This window comes from Macrobrachium rosenbergii, chromosome 1 (assembly GCF_040412425.1).
Source record: "Macrobrachium rosenbergii isolate ZJJX-2024 chromosome 1, ASM4041242v1, whole genome shotgun sequence".
In the NCBI taxonomy this organism is placed as follows: domain Eukaryota; kingdom Metazoa; phylum Arthropoda; class Malacostraca; order Decapoda; family Palaemonidae; genus Macrobrachium; species Macrobrachium rosenbergii.
Window position 1 is genome coordinate 24162531 of NC_089741.1, and position 26962 is coordinate 24189492.

The window sequence follows — 26962 nt, forward strand, 5'->3', positions numbered from 1 at the left end:
CCTTACTAAAAGGCAAATGTTTTGTTGCTATTGTCATTTATACTTTTCGTTTTTCTTTGTGTTTTCTCTTTCATAGTTCACTGTTACTTCTCAATTTATTTTTTCCGTGCTGGGCTGCTTTCTTTACTAAGGCCTTGCGGGCTTGTAGCATTCCAGATGTACTTCTCTACGTAGAGTTGCAGCTCGGCTTGAAATAATAATAATAATAATAATAATAATAATAATAATAATAATAATAATAATAATAATAATAATAATAATAATAATGTAACTGAGCAGTCAACAACGCATTTCATACCGGAAATTAAAGAAATGTTTGAAAAGAATCTGCTACAGATATCTCCATTTCACAGGCATGAGCTTACGGGACCTGGTCCGACCCCCACCCTCAACCAACAATATCAGCTTTATGAAAAAGAACGGCTAGAACGCAAAATCAGGTTCATTTTTGCTGGCATGAAATTCCGCATTTTTCGCTTCTCGTAAAATCGGGATATATTTTATTTTTTCTCTGCGATTGGGTGCTGAAGCGGTTCTCGAAAGGTCACAGCAGTTTAGAAAATTGTTAAGAAATCGGTAATATACATCACGGCACGGTTAAGTATTTTCGCATTGTTATTATTGTTGTCATTATGGATGAAGCATAAAATGGCAATAACTTGTGAAAAAAACACAAGGTGAGTTCAACAATAAAATCAACCACAACGGAAACAACGGGTAGAATTGTACCTGCATGAAAAAAGAGAGGATACCCTTTAAGAATTTTCCGGAGGACAATTTAGACACACCCCCACCTTCTCTCACACTCTCTCTCGTTTTCCTTAGTTAGTACGCCACATTATTCATAATCAGCCATGCTTTTTCCGGCCTCCCGTTTCCCTTTCTTAATTCCCATCGCAGAGCATTGCCCATCATATTTTTTAGTCATCTTCTTCTAACAGTCTTGAGTGGAAACGTAGTCTGGTAACTTCAGAGAAAAACAATATAGTGAGGAGTGAAAGAACATTAATAATTACGATGGCTCATTTATTTTGCAAACACAGCAGCTTCTTCTTCTTCCTGTGTCCCACGACATAAATGTTCTAATGGTCCTCTGCTTGCTCAGACTTGCCTCCTTAACCCGGCGCATCTCTACATTTTATATCTATACAATATCCTTTTCCTCGCATTCTTCTACAGTAATATGCACTTTAAGACTGTTTGTTAGAATACACCGTTGGATTTTATATGCCTTTGACTACATTATGCTTACGTTACGGCACGTATAAGACATTATGAGATATACTGGATGAATTTCTTATAGTCAACAAGTTTGACATTTGCAAAATCTTCAGTAGTCTCTTTCTAAACTCTCTTTTAGGCGAAAAATGCGCAAAGTAAAGCCAAGGGGCATATCAACTCTAAAAGATAGAGTAATGAATAAGTGCAAACCCTCAAGTCTTTAATATTTCTGATTAAGAACTCTTTATTGCACATTAGTGCAAACTGAAAATTACTATGCATCTGTTGAACAGGTTTGTTAGATTCGTTCGCAAAGACTTATAGGTAGTTATTCGTGTTGCTTTACGTCAGCACAGGGCCTTGGTCTGCAGAGCAGCCATTAAAAACTTCGCTAACATTACAGCACTAATAATCACGAATATATAATTAAAATTATAGTGCGAATCAGTCAAGAGCCTTATTTACATAGACCCAAACTCCGAGATGTAGGTAGCATTGTCAAAGTTAAACGTCCCGTAGGACAGGGAGATCATGTCATAAAGAAGAAAATTAAGTACATTTGGGTGAGATATGCAGTGTGCAGAGGAAGAGGGCGACATTGAGAGTGAGATGAAATCATCGCAAATTCAAGAAAATGGCGCGACTTGACCATGTGGCTCCCTCTACCATCCCGGTATGACGTCACTCCTCCACCGTTCTCTTACCCATTTTCCACCGCACCTTCCGTACATTTGATCTATCGTAGAAGGCGAAGGGCACGGCTAAACAACTGTGCGAGATGGCAGGGGACTAGTGCATCTCATAGGTGAGCTCTGCAGCAGTAAAGCATGTGCTGTCAATCACCACTAGAGGAAAATAAGAGCAAATAATCGATGGTGGTTATGAGCGTGCGCTGCTTCTACTCCTACTCAAAACCAGCAGAAGGTGGTAGAGCAGAAGAAGCAGGAGGAGCGGCAGCAGGTGTGGTGGTGGTGGTGGAGGTGCAGTGGCCCCACACCCAGGTACATGGTCTATTTAGTGTAATTCGTTAGATCGGCGTGTGAGTAGTGTCGAACGATGCCCAATGGGACCCCCAAGAGGGCACGGTCTTCGCTGGGCGTGATTTTGTTTACAAATTCGTGGGCGGCGGGAGGGTGAGGGCAGCAGCAGCAGCAGCAGAAGGCGGAGCAGGCAGGAAGAAGTTTCTCATCACCTGCCGGAAAGTAAGGCAATTCCTGTCTGATGACCTCTAGTATTAGCCTTAGTGTTCTGTGTCTGGTCAGCTGAGGTGAGATTTCCCTGACATTTGCGGGATAGATCTGTAATGAGGACAGTAGGTGGACGTCATGTCCTTCACGTCCTTCAAGCAGAGCTAACGGAAGGAAGGAAGGCCCGGCGTGAATGAATGATGGATCTCTCTATCAATTATGAAAGTTAATTCTGTTGCTTGAAGTCGTCCGGGTCAGAGGGCCTCTTCCTGTGGAGGATTGACATTTAGTGCCGGTATTCATTGGAAATTGAGCTTATGTACCCTGATGAACTTACCTGGTACCGTAGGTGTACCAGACCTGCTCGTAGTGTACCCAGGTACCCAAGGCAAAGCCTCCAGGCCACCTGGTAGGCTTGACATGTTTGCACTACGGGAGTGACTGCTATTGAGAGGGAGTATAACTTAACCGGGCTTACCTTAACCTAACCAGACTTACTTTTACCTAACCTGGATTAGCTACCTTTACCTAACCTTGAAGGCTATGTCCTAACCTGGCTGGGGAGGGAGGTCCTCATCCCTCCTTGACCCCCCAAAGTAATTCATTACCCCTTAATTTGTATAGAATATTAATAACAGTTAAAAAAAAGGAGTCTTCAATAATATTGTAGGCAAAATAGTTTTTTTAATTCATCGTGGCAAGTAAAACATATGATACGTCTACTCGTAAATGTTCAGCACATTAAGCATAAACATTTATTTACAAAAATTACTAAACAGCCATTTGTAAATGTAAAGAAGACGGCTGCATGAAGACATCGATTGTTAATATAATTCCTTGACTGAAGAATATAGAAAAGGGTATATGTAATGCAGTACAGGTGAAATAATTTGAGAAATTTGTCAGGATAATGGAAATTTTACGGTATTCTCTTAGTAATAACTCTGCACGGACTGTAAGGAACAGTTATGCAAGTACGAAATTGATTAGGGAGCCACATATTCAAGAAGGGATTGGGTGAGGAAATCTATTATAAAAGGAACCATGCTAACCTAACTTACCCAACCTAGTCTAACCTAGTAGGCCGTGTTAGTCGCCGGTAAAGGAAACCACTTTTTACCGAAAGTTCCCCTATAACACTGTGCATGTGTGATAACATTCCAGGATGGCCAGCATACAAAATCATAATCAGTACTGAGGTTAATTAAAGTCGGCCGACAGAAATAACAGTAAATTCTTGCTAAGCAACCAAAATACTGTAGGATAAGTAAATTTTAAAGGAAATACCCAACGTGGAGCTCATGATTAGAGCTACTAATTTTACTATCTATTGTTTATATTATTGTTTTCATCCCTGAGGAGCTGGTACTAAACACGGCATCCTCTGGAACTTTTGCCAAGTTTAGTACCAGCTCCCCTCAGATGAACTTGGGAACATAAACCAAAGGTGGTAAATTTCTCAGATGATTTCACCTCTGCTGTATTGTACACCTATTTCTCTATTGTTTAGTCAAAAGATTATTTTCATAAACATTATCTTTGTGCAGCTGTCTCCTTTACAGTTATCCAGCCATTTGCTCTCCTTATGACCTTGTATTTGTTGGGCGATATGGGAAGAAAACTTGCCTAGATTACTCTCGAACAGTATCAGTAAAAATAAAGACCATTTTTGAAATCTCAAAAATTTCCATCCACAGAATGTGTGGGAGGGTTTTCAGTTTGTTTTATTTCATGTTATATTTCAAAATAGTGTTTTGCATGGAATTATTCTTGTTTTTGTATTATTATTATTACAAGCAACAGTAGTTTGTATGGAGATGTGAGCCAGGTATCGTTTGCATTATTCTAAAAAGGTGTTTTGGTTTTTTATTTATTACCTGTGATGATGTAAAGGTGCAAAAATAGGAGAACTGTGAACAGGGATGCATCTTAACCTAACCTAACCTAACCTAGGGCACTGTGCCCTGCCCTGGCTGGGTCGTGGGGGGCAATTTGGGCTTTGCCCCTCCTTGACCCCCACAACGTTACACCCTACCTACATAGCATAATGTGTGTGTAACTGTTGTATAGTATTACCTCTTATTTTTCCATGTCAACTTGAGCACTCAATCCATAAAGCCATAGTAGATTATTTACTAATTACGTGGGGTCAATCAAAGGCAAGATAGATTAAGGCGGTAATGTGCCACCTGAGTGTGCCTTACTGTGATATGTTGACTGCTGGTATGAAGTACCTTGGACTCAGTAATGTACTGTATTGGGTAGTTCCCTTAAAATATACTGTTTTAAAAAACAGCTCAAAGCTAAAGGAGGTTTTCACATATATATATATATATATATATATATATATATATATATATACTGTATATTTTTTTTCTGATGAACCATATGTTTTGACGTCCAAAACCATATGTTTTGATGTTGTCCCAAAATTGGGGATAAAAAACAATCAGAAGTGAGATGAGGTCTTGTTAGCAAGTAGGGCTTGGTTGGTTAAGGGGACTGAGCAAGATGATTTGTGGGGAGGAATTGTAGGATTTATCCACTGTATTCTTGTAGCATTAGACATGCCAAAGCATCCCTGGATAGGTATGTGTGATGTTGGTGCAGCCCATGAGATTTTTAGGAATAAACTAAACAATTTCATTGGATGGGTTAAGTAGGTCAAGAGCAGTTAAGGTAGCACACAGCCCATAATTGGTGTCAAGAAATGGTTTAGGTAGGACACAGTTCTGGCATGCACGCTAAGGAGGAATAGGTTATCGTAGCTTATGAAATGTCAAGGGGTATGAAAAAAGGGCCAGATCACATTGTGTTACTCTTGTCATTTTTTTTGACAGATGATAGTAATCAGCCCAAAGAAATAGTTTTGCCTTGACCATTCAGGGAATCGACCTGTTTGACTTGTGCCAAACATAGCATTTCTAGTTTGAGTCAGCCAGGGAGCTGCAAACAAGTTAGATTTAATGGGTGATGTAAATACAGTTGGTCTAAAGCCTAATTTACCAGAAATGACTAGATTAGGCCTAAATTACCCAGTTTTATAAATTGTTTGAAAGGCTTTCTAGGCATCCTACTTGACCACGATAGATGAACACTTCATTTGTTGTAGTATTGTAAACAGAATAGTCATGAACCGATTGTTGATTGAATCATAATAAGATAAATGTAATAAGAACCAGAAAAAATTGTCATAATGAGTTGACGTTGCAGTTGGTATACTGTACTGTAGTCATAATCCTGACCTGCTTTGTTTTGCATTGACAAATACAGAAGCATGGTTGCTGTAGGTATGGCAGGCCATCAAGAGACCTAATTATCATTCCCAGTACATAATGTTCCTATATTGTAATAGGTTAGGTAACTGTTGCTGCGCATGATGGTCATACAGCTGACGACATAACATAATTGCAGTCAGGTGCTGTAAATAGTTGTAAGTTGCTAATTGTGCTTTGTGGTTAGTTTGCAGTTGAGTGCACACAACTGATGGCTGTATGATAATTGGTATACAGCCAGTCAGTGGTTTTAGACACGAGGATTTAATTTTATAGGTGGTAAAAGCACTGTATGCTGGCAGACATGGGAATACAGTAGGGAAGATGAGCTTGTAACTCACTGGTTGGTACACCGTTCCTAGAGTGCAAATGTTCTTGTCCCCTGTAATATTACAGTATTCTAACCTAAATGGTAGTGCCGTCAGTGCACCCTCCGTGGTGCTGTAGGCATTACTTAACGGTCTTTGCAGCGTCCCTTCGGTCCCTGGCTGCAACCTCTTTCATTCATTTTACTGTAACTTTGTTCATTTTCTCTATCTTCCATCAGACTTTCCACCCTTTCTAAGAATTGTTTCGTAGTGCAACTGGGCAGTTTTCCTCCTATTACACCTTTCAAACCTTCTTACTGTCAATTTCCATTTCAGCGTTGATTGACATTGTAGGTTCCAGCGCTTGGCCTTTGGCCTAAATTCTGTATTCAATTTTATTCTGTTGTAAACACATTCCAGGTGCTCTGGCTCATTGAGAGGTATCATACTCTTTATCCCGTAGGTTTTTTTAATGAAACATTTGTGCAGGAAGTTGTGGTTAAGAGAATTTGTCAGAAAACGACTACTTTTGAAGTGGGTTGACTGGAATGATGTGAGGTTTTGCAACATTTTCAATAAAGTAGGATCTACAGATATTCGCCGTTTTCAGATAAATGTGTATACACATTTAGGCCTTGATTCTGCCACCACTGTAGTTAAAACTCAGAATTTGCTTCAAGAAACAGTCAGGAACATAACTTTGGAGAGAAAATTATTTCCTTGTAACCTGTATCATAATACAGTTTTGCTTTGTTTCTTTCATTTTAAGGGTTGAGTGCTTTCTAAGGACAAGTTTGTAGGGTGTTGGTAAGAGAAATAGGAGTTGCCAGTGACTTTTTGTAATAAAATCTTGAGTAGTTACTCATTTGATGCTAAGGTTTTAATGGTGTTCTCCAGAGATACTTTACAGTACCAAAAAATTTAGCAAAATTTCATTAAGCTTAAAACATGATTGTTGATAACTTATGGTAGCTAGCAATCATACCCGCATAATTTTGGTTCATCATTTTACCCTGTAACGTTACTGTATGAGTTTGTGGTTTTGACAGGCAGTGTGCCAGAAACATCGTTTGTCATGAAAGGCATATCAGTAGTGTTGGATGATTAAAGGTTTTATCACAGTTTAACTGTTAATCATTAGGCAATGCAGAAGCACTAAAGCAGTAGATAACTTTTTCATTGTACTGTACTGTACGCTGTATAACAGCACAGTACTGATGGGCTTTGAATTCTTTCTACAGTGCAGTATTTGGACCCAGTTTGCTGCTACCTGGCAAAATGAAAAGATACTTGAGTAATTGGTTTTGGTTGTTCAGGGTCCAGTGTTAAGATTTCACCCTTTCTGGATCTAAAGAACTGTTTAGATTTTTTTAGGAGGGTTTGCTGTGAAGTTTTGTAAAATGGCCTCTTATGAATCAATATACAGTATATTCTAATTCCTTTCTTTTGAAAATCTGGCTTAAGGTTGTCCTTTTATAGTTATTTCGACTTAGTTCATTACCAGTGTCAAAAAAAAATTTTTTTTTAAAGACTGGTCCTAGATAATTTATAGGAAAGGCAAAAACTTTCTTTGGTGGCAGACTATTTTTCTTCAGCTAAACATTCCTTTAGGATGATATCACAGATAAGTTTCCTTCATTTCTGAAGTAACCTAAAAGTGTGCTTGATGAATGGATTAATAATGATCTTTCTCTTCTATTGCCTTGGACACTGTATCCCAGACTAGTATATGCATCTAGACTAAAGTAAAACACTGTACAGTCCTCTGTTCTATATATAGAAAGAGGAAATCAATGAGCGGTGTGGGTTGTACCATAATTACAGAAAATGACATCTTTCACGTTTCACCAGCACCACATGCTATGATGTTCACTGCTGAGCTTTCAGTAGCCCCATTTTTATAGTGTGTCCTACATACTGCAAGGTTCATTTATTCACATTGTCCCAAGAAGTGCCTTTGTAACAACTGAAGATTTTGCTTGAAAGCAAAAAAGTACTTGTAGATATATGCTTCACATTTGCAGGCGCTCGGAAAGGAACACTGAATCTTGTGATTAGAATTATAATAAATATTTGGTGTATTGGTATTCATCGAAATCTTTAGGAAGTTGCTGCCGTTTATTAATTATCCTAATTCAGATTGCATGAATAATAGTAGAAGACAGGTCCGAAAGGCCATAAACTTGCAAAACCAACCCTCCACAGAGTAAGAAGCCCAGTTGTGCAAAAGAAGTGGCATGAAGTGGCAAATGAATAATAATAAAAATGAATCAATAAGTAGTGTTATATGGCCTTTGTTAAACTTAAAGTAAATGCATTGGTATCAGCGATGTTACTGTGAAGACTAACAGTGAATTCTGTTACGGTAAATAAAATAAACTACCATATTAAATACCGTTTATATACTATGGTTCAAACCTAGTCTCAGGTCACACAGTCATAGGCCTAACGATAGTATGTTGTTTTTGAGAGACTATTCATTGACAGCCAAAGTGCACCAAGCGCAAATACGTACTCCATATGTGAAAGTGTAGGTTTGTCTGTTAGGAAAAATACAAAATACTTTAGATTTTGATATATAACCTTGTGGATTATTATGCTGTTTTGACTGCATGTTGAATACTGTGCTAAAATTATGAGTGGTCCTTATATAAGTTTTCACATAATGCAGTACAGTACTTCATACAGTATATAAAGGGTTGAGCATATATTTTCATAAAGCAGATGACCATTTTTTTTTTTTTTCTAGGAGTTATCACATCACATTGGATAATACTGTAAAGTGTACAATTTCTTAAACAGCAGTATTATGTATTATATAATACTTTGTCATGAAATTCTTGAACAGTGATGTAGTTTTGTAGTATTTTGCTGTGAACATGCCCTCGTTTATGTTTCCTCTCTTATGGCAAAAATGTTTGTTTCAGGTGTTGCTGCTAGGGTCGTCAAATCCACACAAAGAAACCATGTAAAAACATTTCCTTTTGCTATATAAAGTAACCTTAAAATTCAACCTATTCAAGACCCCTTATTCAAAATTCAACCTAATTAAAACAAGATGGCTATTCAAGACTTGCAGCGATTCTTAGAGTCACAAGTTCCTGGAGCGTGTGTTCCTGTGGACCTGTTAAAGATAGCACGAAGTGTTGCAGTCCGCCGGGGAAATCCACGCAATATTCCACGAGGAGGATATGTCCACAGCCCACTCACTTTGGTGGTGGATGGAGAATGTTGTCTTGACAGGTTATATGGAGGCTTCTTCTCAGGTACAGTGGAATTCCTAACTATTGTTCTTAATGCATTATTCTTAATTGATTCTTGAAAGAGGTGGATCCATGTAAAGGAGGACTTGATAGCCTTTGGCAACAACTGGTCTCTATAGATCTTGCTTAGGCTTGCATCAAAGGCCTCTGAGTAATGATTGTTAGTTTAAAAGGACAAAATAGTTGATCAGACCTGCTAAGGCAGCCAAGTTGCTGTCACCATTGGCAGTAATGCTCATTGGAGAGTCTCATTAACTCTTAGAATGTTACTGATGGTTCAAATTAACAAAAGGAGGTACAGATTAATCTTACATATATGGCACAAGCTTACTGTACTGCATTATACATAGTTGACATGTATGGCACAAGCTTACTGTACTGTATTATACAGTAGTTGATATGTTAGAATATAGGAAAAATTACAGATTTGATGTCGTACCCTACCCTAGGTGTCAACATATATAGAACTCATACCCTTAATGAGAAACAAGAAAGTAGAAATGCATCACTGTTTGTAACCAAGGATGAGATGAATATGTGCCATCCTGCAAGCAAGACTACACATTTTTTCATATCTTGTAGCTTTATTGTCATTGTTCAATTTTATGTTGTTTGCTTTGTGGGTGAATGTCCATTATCATGTTACAGAAATGTATGTTCTGAAATTGTAGCAGTTGTGTAGGCAATGTTATGAGTATTTTATTTTTGTACTATTTCTTTATACTGTATTTCAGGTTGGCATTAAGCACACGTAAAAGCTTATTGGTTATTCTGTAACTGGATGAATAATTTCTGGTCATACAAATAAATAATTTGTGTTGTGATTTACTTCAAGATATTTTCTCATTGCTTTTCATACCCCTAAATATGGGTGATACCAAATACAGTGTGCTGTACATAGCTCATGATTGATTGTACTAAAGGCTTAGTAAAGTATACCTTTGGTCCTAGTTCATTTCCTTCTACTTTTTACTTTTCATTCGTTCATTTCTCAGTCTTTGTACTTAGCTCTCCAATTGCTTTAGTTTTTTTTTTCTTGTTCTAATTTTCACCTCTTGTTTCACAGAAAATTGCGTGGTTTAGCTCTATGAGAGTTGATAAACTCATGCCAGTTTTCAAATTATAGTATCAGTTCATGCCATATTTTTTTGAGCAGTATTGTGCACTATTGTTTTCCTTCCATCATATCTTCTCAGTTTCTCTTTTATCAACCAAAATCACTTATGTCTGACTTTATCCAGATTGGGTGTGCGGAGGACAGTGGAATCGCATGGTGCAGTTTCTGGCGGTGCTGATTCAGACAGTACAGAATAACAACATTGAATTGGCTGTGTTCTTCAATGGTGCCCTTGAACAACAGAGACTGAGTGAGTGGGCAAAACAAGAATGTTCTCTCCGTAAAAATGTTAACTCGGTAGGTTGTGGTTTTCTCTCATGTATATAGAATTACTTTTGAAAGTTTGGTTGGGTGAGAAATGCAATATATTTAGTTATACAGTATATGATAATAGTTTGTCATTTGGAAAGAATTTCTGATTAGTTTGGAAATGTCATTAGAATTGTTGTACAATGTGCAGTGATACTTTTGAGTTTACCAGAAGCCTAGTTTATCAGTTGATGTCTTATTTTGAAGCTTTGGGTTTCCAAAGGGATCATTTTATGTCTTAGTAGAAGATTTGTTAGAAAGATATATTATTTCCATGTATGAAATTATCAGTCTGTGAAGTAAACATGGACAGATTCTAAGTTCGAGAGTCCATGCTGCCACAGGGCACAGGGTTCATGGTTGGAGTGCAGACCTTAGGGGTGGATGTAAGGCCAAAGCAGTAGATGCAGAACTAGAACATCTTCCCTTGCAAGCCAAAGTAAAGGTACTTCAATGAGGCACTTTGAACTGGAACATGGGAGGAATGCACTTTTCTCATAGACATCCCTAATGACTCCATTATTTTCATCAGGAATGGCATCAGGCAAAGGGACTTCAGTGGGCTTGGATTGATGAGTGGCCTCTAATCTTATATTACCTTGCAAACAATTAAGTGGTTTCTGCAAAACACCTTTGCATCTATTGACTACTCTTGGGTTACCTCCTAGAACCCACTTTTCAAGTTCAGGAGGGCAAGGATATTGAAAAATATCCTGTTGAAATCTGATATGGCCAGATGGAGAATTTTTGGGGAGGAGGTGATCCAGGGCAAGGTCAGACTTCTTGTAGGGTACCAATGGTGAACTTAGCCATTTACAAATTAAAGTCAGAGTTTTAGAATGGTATTTGTTGTTGAAAATGTTGCATACAAAATCCAGAACTTCTGAAAATGAAGCTATTCTTCCAAGACTCAAAGATCCTTGGTGGGTTCCTCATCTGAGTCTCCATCTCGGCAACCATACCTGTAGTGAAATTGAACTGTGCCCTATTTGTATGTGAATGTGATGACACAAGTGAATCAGCATGAATGGGGGTGGTCAGCTACGTAATGAGAATATTAAGTAAATTATTGTTTATTTTATAGATTGTGTCAAGATAGTGAAACGAGAGGGTGGTGCCTTGAGAAATTCAAGAAATCATTCCTGAAGATTAGCCAAAATTACAAACAACCATGTACAAAAAAATATATTTTTTATGACAGGGAAGAGAGAATATTCACTAATAAGTTACAGGTCCATCACCTTGTTTTAATCATTACATTAAAGTACTTGTTTTTTGGGTTATTCTTTCTGAAGGTGCTCAAACATGTGTCAGTGAAAGGAACCCCTCCTCCCAAAGTATGGTGGGTTGCACCAGTTGGCCTTCGAACATGCTTGCGTATGGCTCTACGACATCTAAACATTCAAGTGGTATGTACACTATAGTTTTGTAATGTTGCCTGTAGATTTTCTGGTGTCTTATGATTTCCTCAAGTTTGCCTAGACCACCAAATTGATAGGACTGACAGTAAGTTTTCTAAACAGTGCCAATTGTGTATGTACTCATATTCTCCCTTTTACAATTTTTATTTTTCTTTCTAGCAACATCATTCATATGGGCAAGGGCATATATGGTTAACAGAAGTTTTTGCTAACTGTATTTTCTGCAATTTGGTGACAATCTAAATCAGCACTGTTTTGAATGTATGGCTCTCCAAGTTAAATGTCAGCCTTGGCATTGTACTACAGTATTTTACTGTTAATTGTGCCCCAAATGTTTTTGTGACAAGAGGTGTAAATATGTAGTTAAGGTTTATCCTCTCGCCCCAACTAGTTATGCAAGTATCCCATTTCATTGAAAGTATATGGTGGAGACAGCATGGGACTCCTTTGGATACAAAAATAATTTTCATTACAGCTATTGCATTTTATTTTTTTTTTTAATTGGGCAGTTGTAAAATGCATGCTCCTAATGCATAAATGAATCATTCAGTTGGGCATACTCTGTTAGAGTCTGGAAATGTAATTCATTGGTCTAGGTGTTCTATTTATAAATGAAAATAATTTAATGTGAATCTTGATCTTGAAAAAAGTAAGATTAAAATTTCCATAACTTCTATAAATACTTGCAAAGGAAGAAGGGAAATTGATTTAAAAATATTAACATGTTCAAATTAACTAATTCAGCATTTTGAAAAAGGTAATGTGCAAATACAGTTTTGGTATATTTGAAACATAGTCATCTTTAACATGTTCAAATTACAGTATATAACTAACTCAGCTTTTTGAAAAAGGTAATATGCAAATATAGTTTTGGTATATTTGAAGCATAGTCATCTTAAATTTCCCCTAATGGGTTTCTGTTTGTAGATTAAGAATTTGCTATTTCTGTAAATTTGCACAAGTTTCATTTTGTTAGCGATATTGCAATTAATAAAGTGTTTTCTTTACAGCTGTGCACTATGGATGACCACCACCAGGAAGTGATAGCATTTTGTCGTGAAAACAATTACCATGGCCTTATGGCAGAAGATGCGGAATACATTATTTTTGACCCCCCAAGATACTTTTCTTCCCATCAGCTCAAACTTACATACAAGGTAAATATAAAATTTTATTGAAAGGTCCGCCCTAATTCTAATTGGAGTTTAAATGTACAGTACAGTGTATGCTTTTTTATTTGCAAGTTCTTTCCTATCTTCTATTGGACCATCATAGTATATCATTTCACCATGTCATTCTGCTTCTTTGTATTTTTCCAGTTGTATTATATTTTTCCAGTTGTATTATTATCTAGTGACGTTACTAAGATACTGTAAATCTTTGAAACACCAGGGCTGATAAGGTGTTTTATTGCAGGGATCACTCGAGACCAAAGAGTTTATTTTAGATGAAGTTGCTCGAGGTTTAGGACTACAACGTAACCATTTCTGTTTATTGGCGGCTCTGCTAGGAAACTACCTGCTCACAGAATCTGATTTACGAGACTTTTATGCAGCTCTAATTCAAGGCTATGATAGACAGACGGTAAGTGAGGTCTTCTCGTGAAGATTAAATTATTTGATCATGTTATAACAAGTAAGGTTTATTTTGTTAAATCTCTAATTTTTAAACTTACATGCAACCTAAAGTATTATTTTTACTTGTTTGTATTTGTTCTCAGGCGAGTTTGTATTTGTTCTCGGGTGAATTTAGGAGAATTAACTGCTGATGTATTATTATGTGGATTCTAAATAAAACAGTATTAGACAATGTACAAAAGTAACCCGCTCATTATTCGGTTCACATGGGTGTGCATTTTATATTTAATTCATTGAATCCATTGTTCCTATACCAGGTACCTACAGAAGTACAAGAAATACCCTGCAAAATTTTTACCTTTGATATTTTTTACATTAGAAAGGAGTTAACAATGATATTTTTTACATTAGAAAGGAGTTAACAAGCAAAAAATGAATAAAAGTGAAATTTTATAAAGAAATATTGTTACACTAATAGCAGTGATTCAGAGGACAAAGAGAAAAGAAAGTGTGTACTTGTAGTACTATTTAGTAACGATGGAAAGAAAGAGCGTGGAATAAAAAAGTAGGCATAGAAAATAAAAAACCAGAAAAATTGTCATATTATATTACATCCTCCCAAAATAACAGGTAGAAACTACTTTTTGTTATAGCAGAGAGCTGATTTTAATTCTGAGGCAATACTGTGTGTCAAATCGCAGCATTCTGGCAATGCTGCAAGTGTTTCAGGAAGTTAATGCGTCAGATTATGAGACTATGAAATTGTAGACTTCCCATACTTCAGGGATTAAAGAGATGAGAGACAGCAAGAATTTTTTCCTTTGAGAGTCGTGGTTTCACAATGCTTGTGAAAATTGTTTGCTAGACATGTTGTAGGGAGGGATAACAGTTTAGCTTTGGACTTGGAGGTGGTTGCTGTAAGGTACCACCATACGCATATTACTTCAGCAATTACTTTTGCTAATCTCATCAGTGAAAGTTTTACCATTTGTGGTAGGAATAATATTGATACATTATTGTAAGACTTAGTTTATAATTATTTGTTGATTGCTTGAGTGAATTTGAATAGTTTGCTAAAATGAATGTTGCCAAGATGTTTGTTCTATGTGTACATTTAATTCTTTTTGCCAGTATAATATTGCAAGGTTGAGTTTGTCTTAGAATGCAAGGAGTTTTGCCAATTTTACAATTTGCCAAGATAATTTAGAATTTCTATTTTTTTTTTTTTTCTTCCAGACCCCCCAAGAAGACATAATTCGTGCAGTAGTCAAGTTTATTGTTAACAGGTGTGATGTTAACAATCTTTTAACCATTGGAGCACAAGTCTTTGGTTCTATTAGTGATCCTAGGGTTGCCAAATTTAAGGAGTCGGTTCAATATTTCCTAAATGGCACAAAAGATGGCTTCCTTAGATATAAACCCTTCCCATCAGGTAAATAAATTTTCTGTATTTTTAAAACATTTATTCAGTAATGACTAAAAATAAAGATAACCCAAAATAGACTAGTAGGATCTATTTTGAAATATTAGCATCAAAACATGGATGGTGGAAAATGCAGAAAGAAGTTATGCAAAGTGAAGACAAGAGCCTTCAAACTCTTGACAGAGAGCAAGGAAATGGATAAAGATATTTACAGGAAGTGAAAGGGAAGGCTAAAGGTAGATGCCAAGGGCTAAGATGATTTAGAGGAATGGAAACAGAATGTCCAAGCCACAATAGGTATATTTAGTGAAGAGTCTGAGAATAAATGAAAAACGAGAAAGTGCCTGGGTATATAAAGATAAACTTGGTGAAATTATTGTTGAATTGAAGGGAACAATTAAATTACAGAGGAAATTTTTTGGAAATCTTCCAAGTGAAGAAACTTTACATACTTGTTTGTTGGCATAAGAATGCAACATCTGAAGAAATATAAAGGCCCTCTGGAAATATGACAGTTGACAAATCCCAGGACCATCAGGGTTAACTTGAGTCTCTTAGAAGCAGCAGGAGAACCAGTCTATGATGAGCTGACCAGAATAAATAATCTGATAAGTGCTTCAGGTGGAAGCCCTGTAGGGGGTTAGTGCCGTCAGTGCACCTTATGCATTGCACTGTAGGCATTACTTCAGGTTCTTTGCAGCGTGGCTTTGGCCCCTGACTGCAACCCCATTCGTTCCTTTTACTGTACCTCCTTTCATATTCTCTTCCATCTTACTTTCCACCCTCTCCTAACAATTGATTCGTAGCGCAACTACAAGGTTGTCCTCTTTTTACACCTTTGCAACCCCATTCGTTCCTTTTACTGTACCTCCTTTCATATTCTCTTCCATCTTACTTTCTACCCTCTCCTAACAATTGATTCGTAGCGCAACTACAAGGTTGTCCTCTTTTTACACCTTTCAAACCTTTTACTGTCAATTTCTGTTTCAACGCTGAATGAAGGCCCCACTGCTTGGCCTTTGCCCTAAATTCTATATTCAATTCAATTCAATTCAGGTGGAAGGTATAGAAACCACCTGGTATAGAAGAATAAGATTGTTAGAATATACTATGAAAATATTTGAGATGCTGGAGGAAAGGCTGAGATAAAAGACCAGTTCGATAGTTGTCAGTTTACATTTATATCAGAGAAGCAACAGTAGAGCACCCTTTGTGAAGAGGCAGGCTCTGGAACAGTTCCCAGTAAAGAAGAAGAAATTATATCACACATGTGGCTCATGGTAAGGCTTTTGACTGAGGATCCAGCATTATGAAAGCTAGACGTACAAAGTGACTCACTGAGCAAATGATGTTACTGTACTTTTAACAAGATATAGAGTGAAGAATTTGAGATAAAATTGGTGTCCATCAAAGATCAACTTTGAATCCTTTTCTGTTTATCATAGAAATGGAGCAAGATACAAAGGAATACAGAAAGGGAGGCCCCTGGGAGTTTATTTTTTAAGTATGTGACCAAGTGTTATTGGTAGAATTAGGGAAGAGGTGGTTTAAATTGTGGGATGGAGAGAGTAGGATTGAAAATCAGTGTGAGACAAACAAAAGTGTGTGATGACCATGACTTCAAAGGAAGCAAAAAAAAAAAAAAAAAAAAAAAAAATGGGAAAGGGAGAAGGAAATAGTACAATCAGGAGAGTGCCCATGTAAATGTGTGGGAAGGGATGTGAATGAACTCAATAGCAGATAATGTAGTATGGTGAATACTTTGGTCTGCAAAATACAAGTAGGATAAGAAGTTTTTGATTCTTTAATGTACCAGAGGAGTAAATGAAGGGAAGAGATGGACTGGCAGTAATATGGGTTGGAAGGGCAGTCTTTTAAAGAGGTGAACATAACTGTTCCTTTGGTGACACACTAGACTTTGAAGTATGTATTGAGAGGCAGTATAAAAAAAAATAAAGTAGCAAGAGCCTGGATGAAGTGGAACAAGATTCATAGGCTACTGGTAAAAAGCAGCCCATTAGTTAACAGCTGAACTTATACATAAGAGGTCAGAACTACTTTACACAGTGCAGAATGCTAAGACTCATGCCAGGAGTATGGCATATCAGAAATGAGGTTACAGAGCAGCTGGTGTTGTTAGCTGGAAAATCGACTCAAGATTTCAAAAAATGAGAGGGATTAGATATGCTAGGATAAGGTATAAGGAACAGTTCACCAGAAATTTGATAAGTATGGAGCCAACAGGATGAAGACTAGTATGCAGGCCCAGAAGTCTTGAAAGAAAAAAAGGTCATAAATGGAGACCCAGACCAGATGCAGTTTTAGGTGGAAAGTGCTCAAGATGGAAGACAGTGAAGATAATGCATGTAATTGTCTAACTCTGTCAAAGGAAAATCCAGTTGTAAAGATCATATGAACTCTCTGGCTTGTTGTCTTTGACAAGGTTATGTTAGCTGCATGTCTTGGATCCCCTGGCTTCTAACCTGTTCCTTTTGGCAGAAATTGACTTGCACTGCTGTTAACTTGGAGTCTGTAGTTTCCCCATCGTTGTTGTGTGCACACTCTACTCCCTAACCTAGGTCACCCATCTGCTAGTGCTTGTCTTTCAGCCAATGATTCACGATGCCACACTGACAGCAGGGCAAATCTGTGCCTAAGCAGTCCATCCCTTTCTCTCTGTATCAGCATTGCGTGACTTTTACCTTGCAGCTGTAGATTGACCTTTTGTTTGGGATTACTGTATTATTATTCAGAAGGGGCCATTGACTTGAAATTCTAGCTTCCAAAGAATATGGCATTCATTCGAAAGAAATTAGAGAAGATAATAGGAATACAAAGAGAAAAGAAATACATAATACAAGGTAAATTATTGTAAGGTAGTAATGTACTGTGTCTTCACTCGAACTTTTGAGGTTCTAGTTGCACAGTGTCCTCTGGGAGATTTCCACAGTTCAATGGTTTGAGGAATGAAAGACCTCTGGATCTTTGATGTTCATCAGTGTGGCACATTTATGCATATTGCTGCAAGATAAGAGGATCAGAGATCAGTTTTGATAGCAAAAGTTCTTTGTTAAAATACAACTTACAGTAAACCCCCAGTGTTCACGTTCTCATGATTCGCGGACTCACGCATTCGTGGGTTTCTCTGTGGAACATATCTAGCCGTTATTCGCAGAAAATTCGCCCATTCGCTGTATTTTTCACTGAGAAATATTCACTAATTACTGTAATTTTCATATAATTTTCATGAAGAAATGCACTTTTTGTGATAAAACTTAAAATACTCAGGTATAAGCATTTTTACAGGGTTTTTCTTATCAAAAAGGGCAGTTTTAAGTGTTTTTAGAGGGGTTTTAAGTATTCGCGGATTTTAGCTATTCGCAGGGGGGTGTGGTACGCATCCCCCACAAATACGGGGGGTTCACTGTATATGAAAAAGGACAAACGAGACCGTCCGTCGATGGAAAATTGACTAACTAGAGACCATCCGTCCATGGTCCAAGTGATAATGCTGATGTTAGGAAACAGAAAACTAATACTAAAAACCAGTGTATCTAAAAGTTATAAATCCAAAAGATATAACTTGACGTGTGTCAAAAGTTATACCAATTTTAAAATTTAGTCAGAGCTTCAGACTCATTCAGTAGTCCTATCCACTTGAAGGGGAGAATGGGGTGGAAAATAAGTACGAGATCTGCTAGTCAGTAGTGTTTTCGTTTTACTGGAGTTCAGTCTCACCATTCACTAAATGTCAGGATTTAGACAAAGGGCAGCCTCATTTCTCACAAGTGGAGAATTTACTACACCCAGAAATGTTGCAACATTGGCATACTGACAGTCTTGTTTTCCAGGTCAACAACCATATCACTTGTATACACAAAAAATAACAGCAGACCAAGAACACTACCCTGTGGAACACTACACAGTAGGTCATTGTTTGCTAAAGATCCCATCAATAGCAACTCTCTGCTGCTTACTTGAAAGGAAATGTTAAAGTAATCCTAAAACATATCTACCCCCCTAAGATTGTGAAGTTTGGAAGTACCAAATGATTTCCTTAATGGAAGGCAGCACCAAACTATATTTGAATTACTGTACACTCAAAATCCTTATCAAGTTCCTTTTGCAAATGGCCTATCAAACCTAAAAGAGCACTGCAGGAGGCTGAGGGTAGTTTTTCTTCAAGAATCTTGCCAGTGGCAGTCTCAAATGAAGTCCTGTTGTCCCCCATGTACTCTCCTCCCAGGTTGGGGGCTGTCTTTAGTAGGATTGGAGGCCTGGGAGTCCACTGATGCACAGCAGCGCATCAGTCGTAGTCTTGGAGAGTGTACTTGCACATCAACTTCTTGGAACTAAGGACATCCTTTCTAGGCCTTTAAACATTTTATTATTATCATATATTATTCAGTATTATTTGTGACTGTGCTATTGGCAGGGCGTGGACATTGGGACCTTTTTTTAAATGTTTTGCTTCAAGTGCCTGGATGCGTACCACACAATTAAAAGTGATTAATGATTAATGGGTTATAGAAATTTATTTTAATACCATAATTTTTAATATATTAAAACTCAAATGTAATGCAGTTTTGATTTAAGCCAGAAATGAGTCACTATCAGGTTACTGGACTTAGGGTTAATTTAGTTGTTTAAAAAGTTGGAATTGAAACTATTTATTGGTCTGAGTTTTAGCCAGGTAACTTAAATATAATTTCAGGGAGACGAGATGGTGGTCAGCGACATCCCCCTCACCTTTATCAGAAACCAGATAACCAGGACTGTAAGGTATTATCTGATACTATGCTTTACTGTTTTGACTGATAAACTACTGAAGTACTTGTATGTGCCAAGAGTATCAAGTTTAATGGGGACACTGATATTAATTTTTTTGTCTAGAAGCCTTATTGTGTTTAATGTACCTATTGAACTAAATAGTAAGAGGTTTGAAACTCATAATCTCTCCTTAGCTTTATACTCTTTCTGCATACTGTATTTTATTAATTAGCTAGTTGCAAATTGTTCTTTGTCATTTATAGAATATCTATTTTATGGAAAGTTGTATGCCAGAGCATATATGTAATTGGCAAAGTGATGCAGGTGGTGCATTTCAATAGACCGAGATAAAAGTAAATCCATATTTTATCAGTTTAAATTTGGGGTGGTGTATTGTAGATGTGATTTTAATGCTTTGAACCTTCTCTCATAATTTTATGGAATATTGAATTAAGCTTAGTTGAAGATATTTTTGACTTTTACAATATGATTTGTCTAATTTTGATAATACTTTCACTTAATTCATTAATTAACAAAAAACACCAAAACTTTTATGATGTACTGATTTTCATATTGTTGTTTTTATTAGAAGGATTGCATGGAAAATAATAACATAATCTGACAGTTTGTTTGAGATCATATTGGTGAAATTGATTGTATGTTGAAAGGCATGGTTGTATGTATGTTTGTTTGTGTTTGTGTGTGTGTTTGTGTGCGTGCGTGTGAGAGAATATAATGATTAGTGTGGTGGGGGTGTGTTGTCAAGGTATAACAGGTGGTGTCCCACAGCACTCTGAGTGCCCAACCAAAGTGGAAGCTGCCCCTCCAAAGAGTGGAGGAATGCTGGGCCTTCCAGTACCAGGCTTGGCTGTTGTTCCCGAGAAGGACAACAACGGGGACAATGGTGGTGGTGGGAATGGCAGCGGTGGGATCTCTCTAGGGGCGCCACCGCCTCAGATAGTGATTGAGGTAACTGGTCCTGGCAGTCCCCAGAGCAGCAGCCGGGGGGGCAGTGGGAGTGGATCACTGTCCCCAGATGCTGCTCAGCTGGAACAAGCATTGGAGTCCCGCCTGGGTGGTTTTACCATTGTAGTGACTGGTGAAGATGATGAACCGCAACCTGTGATTGAGGATGATGGTGGTGGTGATGGTGATGATGAAGGTGATGATGATGATGGTGATAAGTGTGAAGGTAGTGAAGTCAATGGCAAAGGGGGAAGGTTAGCTGGAAATCTGTACGAAGAAAAGAAATTGGCTGGAGGAAAGGATAGAGAAAAGATCCCCATCATCTGTGTGTGTTCCAAATCAGTTGATGATGATGATGAGGTGGAGGAGGAGGGTGAAGAAGATCAGAAAGGAGACCTGACTGTAAAACCTGCCGATTTGGAGGATCACGACCACGACTCAGGTATATTATGTTAGTATCACAACCACAGTGTAGCAGTGTGTATTTTTTTGTTTTATTTGTTTTTAAGCAGTTTTTTTTTTTTCATGAATGTGTGCTTAAGCTTTTCTCACAGCTGTGATTACAATGGGGTTAAGAGAATATAAGTCAAGAGCTAAAGCTTTTGTGCAAACTTTTCATTAAAAAAAATTCTTTTTTCTCAGTTATGATGCTTTTTAGAGAATTTGTTTGTTCTTAGTGCTCTAGAAGTAATTTCTGTAAGTGGTGAATATTTAAAAGTATCTTATATTCTACAAAGTTAACCCCAATAATGTGTGTTAGTTTTTAGAATATCCTTTGTATACTGTATATAAACTGTATACACAGTTATTGCATGCAATCATACTATAAGACAAATTTCACATTCAGTTGCATAATAATCAGAAGTGATCCAAGTCATGAAGTTCCAGTTGTACAGTATTTGCATTGCTGTATTGAATGTTCAGCTGAATATGAATTAACAAAGTTTGCAAAATGGATGTTATGCAAAACTGTTTAAGTATTTTAGTTTATTTACTTTGACAGGATAGTAGTACAGTGCGTTTACTGTATTAGCTTATTTTTTACATTAAGTAAAACTTAACCATTCAGTTAGCCTTTCTATTAGAAGATTAAAAGATTGGTTAGTCTCTGTGAAAGAGGTAGGAGGAATTTATAGGCTTCTTTTTAGCTGATTTTTAGCTGCTGTATCATCAGCATTCAAAATAATTCTAACAATAGTAATACTTATAAATTATGGGACTTGGTTAGTGACCAGATGAACTTTATAATGAAATTTGTTAGTAGCAAAAGGAGAGCAGTTGACTTTGCTTTGCTTGCTATTCCGTAGTCGTAGTGTCAAGATGCCATTTGAAAAAAATAATTTGAATTTTTGCCTACAAAGTAACTGAAGAGCTAAAGACTACTATGGAAAGGGAAGAAAGGATTTGATGAAATTTATGGTGACTTTTGGTAAAAACTGAAAGATAAGATTGCAGGGTTTTGGAATACATTTGATTATTACAAATTCTGGATTTTTGAGCACTATGCATGCTTAAGAATCTGTTTTTATGTTTCACTTACGGCCATCGTTTTAAGACCTGGCATTTAAGTTATTTTTGTGCTGAGTAATGAGTGAGACTTTATGATAACTACATACTGTCTGTGAAGGACAGGAAATAGGGTACTTACACCGCAAATATTCATGTGAAGATTAAAAGCCATTTTCCTTCAAAACCAGGGATCATTTTATAACTGTTAAGCATCTGCTGGCTGCTTATTTGCAAAGGCAAAATGGTTATTATTAATTGTGGTCAAATACAAGTACCAGCCAATGCTTTACAGCTCATATTTCACCAGTCAAATTAAAAGATCAAATCTTTATTTGTTGGGTAGTTTTTAGGCATGGTTGGGTTGGGCCACCCTTATTCACCTGTTCCCAGGTTTTTGTTAGGATAGCACGATACAAATTTATTTGTTGCTCAGTAAGAACTATAGTTTTACCATTCCTTCTCTGCATTTAATTTCTTAGTTCATGTAGCTGTATTTACTATCTAAAACTTACAGAGAAGTTGTAATGCTATCAGGACGCAGTTTTTCATTTATTATCAGTTGTTTAGTATTATTTTTCATTGATATTCTGTCTTCTGTAATTTTCCTTTTCTCTTTATATCTCTTCTGTAGAAGATTCATAGCCTAGGCATGTTTAAGGCCTTTTCATTTTATTCCATTTCTGTTAGGCCTAGTAGTATTGTAGTTTAGCTTAACATTTTGCGTGAGTCACATTTGTAATCAGAGGGCTCACCTTGTGGATTTATTCTTGAGTGGTGGGTGGAAATTGGACCAGGGTAAAGTTATGCTTTAGCAAGTAAGAGGAGAGAGAAGGAAACTAGGAGAAGCAAAGGGAGAAAAAGTGCAGCTTGGTCTGAAGGGAAGATGCAAAGAATCTGTAGATCTGTATGCATAGGGCCATGCAGGAGACACTGTATATTATTCCTCTTTGGGACCCGTTGAGTGAATAGGTATACAGACCAGTTTAAAATCTCACTCCAGACTGCTTTAGGGGAATGATGTTAGAATGGCCAATGTAGGTTAAGATAGATTAAGAAAATGTAGGTTATGATGAAGACCTGTGTGCAAGTTTCAGGGGGACTTACAGGGTGCTAATAGTCCTCTTACTAGTTAGGATGGCGACACATCCCTTGAAAAAGAGTTAGAGGAGATCCAGGGAATTAAATACCCCTTCATTTCCAAGTAGGATTGATGCTGTAGGTTGGGTTAGGATGTATCCCTTTAAGCAAGGGCATGGGGCCTCTGATGAAGCCCAGACAGGATACAGTGCCCTAGATAAGTTTAAGTTAGGGAAGGTTAAGTTAGGATTTATCCATGTAAAGAGGTTAAGTTAGGATTTATCCATGTAAAGGTAGGGAGAACTTGGTTCCAATGTATTCCATGGGTGACTTTAGGAGGTAGGATGTTAATTGATCCGTTATCTTAAATGGTTTTATTTTTTTTTTTTTTCCTCCAAATTATATTTTCATCCAGAGTTTTCACACGCGAACACATATACTGTACAAATATGCCTTCATAGCAGGTCCTAAAATCCCACTGATCACCAAATCCTTCTTCATAGTTCTTATCTGCGTAGGTCATTGTCTTCGCATTTTCAGGTGTCCATGCTACAACCTGTCTTACAGTTATTTCAGGTTGTAATTGAGGAACATTCCTAGCCAGTGGCATCAATCAGTCATCAATCCTTCATCTGTATAATAGCTCATACAACAAGTTTGTAATTCAGGGCTAGCTTTAACCACCTAGACTGATAAAATAAGTATTGTAAGAGAGTGGTTGGTTTGTTGAAATTACTTAAATGTTTTACTGTATATCCCTGTATGTATTATGTTGAATTTTGTATACATTATAAGCAAAGTTATCCCTGTAATGATTGGATAAAGTTGTAGTGGTGGTTTTCTAATGAGGAACTGAAATGACCATGACATGAAATCTATATAAATTGATTTGGAGGTCAATTACTCTTCCAAGCTAGACTCCTTGCCTCCTAACAACTGTTGCATCCATTTCTCCTGATGTGTCAGATGTTTCTTAAACACCATTTGCCTCTGGTTAAACTTGTAATTTTTATAAGCACCCTAAATTTTCCTGTATTACATTATAAGTTTGCTGGACATGGTGCTTAGATTTTGTCTGCATAGATTTCTTTAAGTTGGATGCCCAAATTTTATTCTAATTGCAAGAGCCTCTTTTGACATGTTGGCTGCTGTGTGGATTTAAATTTTGTCTCTTGTTACTTAGCAAATAATTCTTTGCCAGCTTGACTTACCTTTCTTTATGGTAGTCACTTTTAAGATTTAAGAATGAATGTGAAATGGAAATAATCTTCCCCAAGAAACTTACCATACTAATCCAAATTCTTAAAAGTTCATTGTGTTTGCAGGCAGTTTGTTCTTGAGATAACAGTTTTCATTGAGTTTAAAATCACACGCTCAAATTTTAGTCATTCCCACTCTTTCCACATGGTTGATTCTTCTTACAATCCTATTGAATTTCATAAAGGGTGCCAGTTACACTAAGAAAAATTCATGCTAAAAAAATGTACTTTTGAATTGTTGTAGTTTTTCTTGTCGTGAATGGTTTTATTTTCTCTATCTTTTAGTTTATTTGTTAAATCTGAAACCAGTAAAAGAAGCATAGTTGGATGTTTGCCAAATGATTTATCAGATTTTAAAAATCTTGTGTTCTCAGTTGTGGTTTTGCTTGTTGTAATCATTGAGTGGTTCATCTTAAACATCTGTTATCTCAGATAAGGAACAATGAAGTAAGTTTTTTGAGAGCACGAACACATGGAAATTGGAATAACCTTTTTTGGATTGCAGCCAGCTGAATTATAGCCACTGATACTGTAAAACTTGAAGTCCCATGAAATAGCATTGATCATATTTTTTAGTTCAATGTCTCTGTGGATTTACCACTTATTTGGAAGGATATGATTGGTTGTTAGCTAATAGGCCCTTATAAATCCAAATTTGCTGAAATTTGGTTGGCTGTGGAAGCTTTTGAATTTGTTGAGACTTTGCACAGCTGTGAATTAAGGTGTGCAGTAAGATAGCTCTAATACTTTCACTGGTGATCCTCCATTTGAATCAGTTAAAGTTTTGAAATGAAGATATTGAATGTTTTTATTGAATTTCCTTTTTTTATTATTTTAATGAATCTTGTCTTTGAATACAGTTACCTGACTTCTTTTTCATCCTAATATTCAGCTCTGTAAATAGTGGGGTGGGGTGCATTTTGGACCAACATTATTATCCTGAGGTGTCTTTGGATACTGGGCTGTTTGTTTCTTCTGGTAAAACTAACTTGACAATACCTTCAAGTAAAACAGTCACTTTTATACTCTAATTCTGTAAGCATTTATGTTACATGTAAAAATACTCTTTATGAAGCTCTTAGACCTGGTCGATTGATAATAGAGTCAGGGTTAGACTGAACAGTCATAGTGAGGGACGACTGAGGGACATCAGCAGAATAATGATTTCTTAACACCATTGAGATGCCTAGCTTCATCTTGAAGCAATAGCACCTGACTTCTGTTTTGGCAAAAATGTTATTGCAAGAAGTGCAGTAAGTATGGCCTTGCAGTTTCCTGCTTTTTAAAACGTTTGGAATACTTTACTGTACTTAGAAAAATTTAATTACCAGAGAAAATGCTAAAAAAACCAGTGTTAGTATATTCTACATTTTGTTGAAAAATTTTAAAAGATAAAATTAAAAATAAGAGAAAGTATATAATTGTCAAATAACATAACTATGATGTTTACAGAGTTAAACTTCCATCAGATATTGCAAGATTTTCTTGATCATTTTTATTTGGCATTTTATTTATATCACAGGTGTCAGAACTCGAATATTGAAGCTTAGCCAACTTTAAAAACCTTGGGGGTAAACAATTCACTGCTAACTTGAATGTTACCATGATAATCTCCTAAAAATGTATGGAGGATGCAACTTTCTTTAAATAGCATCTGTACTGTTGTACACATGATCGTTGTTCTTATTACAGTATTTTTATTGCTAATAATAAAAAAGCTTTTGTTAATTATAGAGAGAAACAAAATCATTAATCTTACTTCATAATAAATATCATCTTGGTTGAAAATATATTAGGGCACAACTTAGACTACCATTTTTGGGGAATACAAAGGTTCATGCAGATTATGTCTTGAATTTTTAGGGCCAGTTGAAATTTTGTATTAGCATGCCAGTCAGTGAGTTATTAGTACTCTAAGAGCATGACTGCAGGGTTTTACTAATGGCAAAATTTTTTTATGTATACATTTTATCAGTTTATCCCTAAATGCAAACTGCATATTTTAAATCCTTTGATGTTGACTCCCCAAAACACCTTTACTCCCTCTAATTTTGAAGTTAAGATAGATGGGATGTTGTGAAAACACCGCTGTAAAACTGGCTTGTGTTAGTTGGGAAACAAAATTAAGGATTATAAGTAGGGGTAAATAGATGTAAAGTTTCAAGAGATTAGTGTATGTGCTTGTAGAAGAGACATGTTCGTTAATAGTTAAAAGATTATGAACTGTCTTTGAGAAGGTTAGAGATTTTTAATTTAGTACCTTGAAAAATTTAGGATGAA

General features: G+C 36.7%; 1 protein-coding gene across 5 annotated transcripts in view; it reads left to right on the forward strand.

The window, feature by feature from the left end:
- Positions 1–1895: 1895 nt before the first annotated feature.
- LOC136842693 (constitutive coactivator of PPAR-gamma-like protein 1 homolog) overlaps positions 1896–26962 on the forward strand; it is a 100400-nt gene continuing 75333 nt past the window's right edge. For 2 of the 5 annotated variants that reach the window (XM_067110401.1, XM_067110732.1), the window contains exons 1-9: positions 2151–2423; positions 8919–9257; positions 10496–10668; positions 11976–12089; positions 13112–13258; positions 13518–13685; positions 14915–15110; positions 19816–19883; positions 20661–21288. In XM_067110401.1, the coding sequence (XP_066966502.1) occupies positions 9050–9257; positions 10496–10668; positions 11976–12089; positions 13112–13258; positions 13518–13685; positions 14915–15110; positions 19816–19883; positions 20661–21288 (1702 nt within the window). In that variant the 5' untranslated portion in view covers positions 2151–2423; positions 8919–9049. Of the gene's footprint in view, positions 2027–2084; positions 2424–8918; positions 9258–10495; positions 10669–11975; positions 12090–13111; positions 13259–13517; positions 13686–14914; positions 15111–19815; positions 19884–20660; positions 21289–26962 lie in introns of those variants that run through there. The other 3 variants (XM_067110567.1, XM_067110479.1, XM_067110659.1) reach the window with 3 other exon arrangements.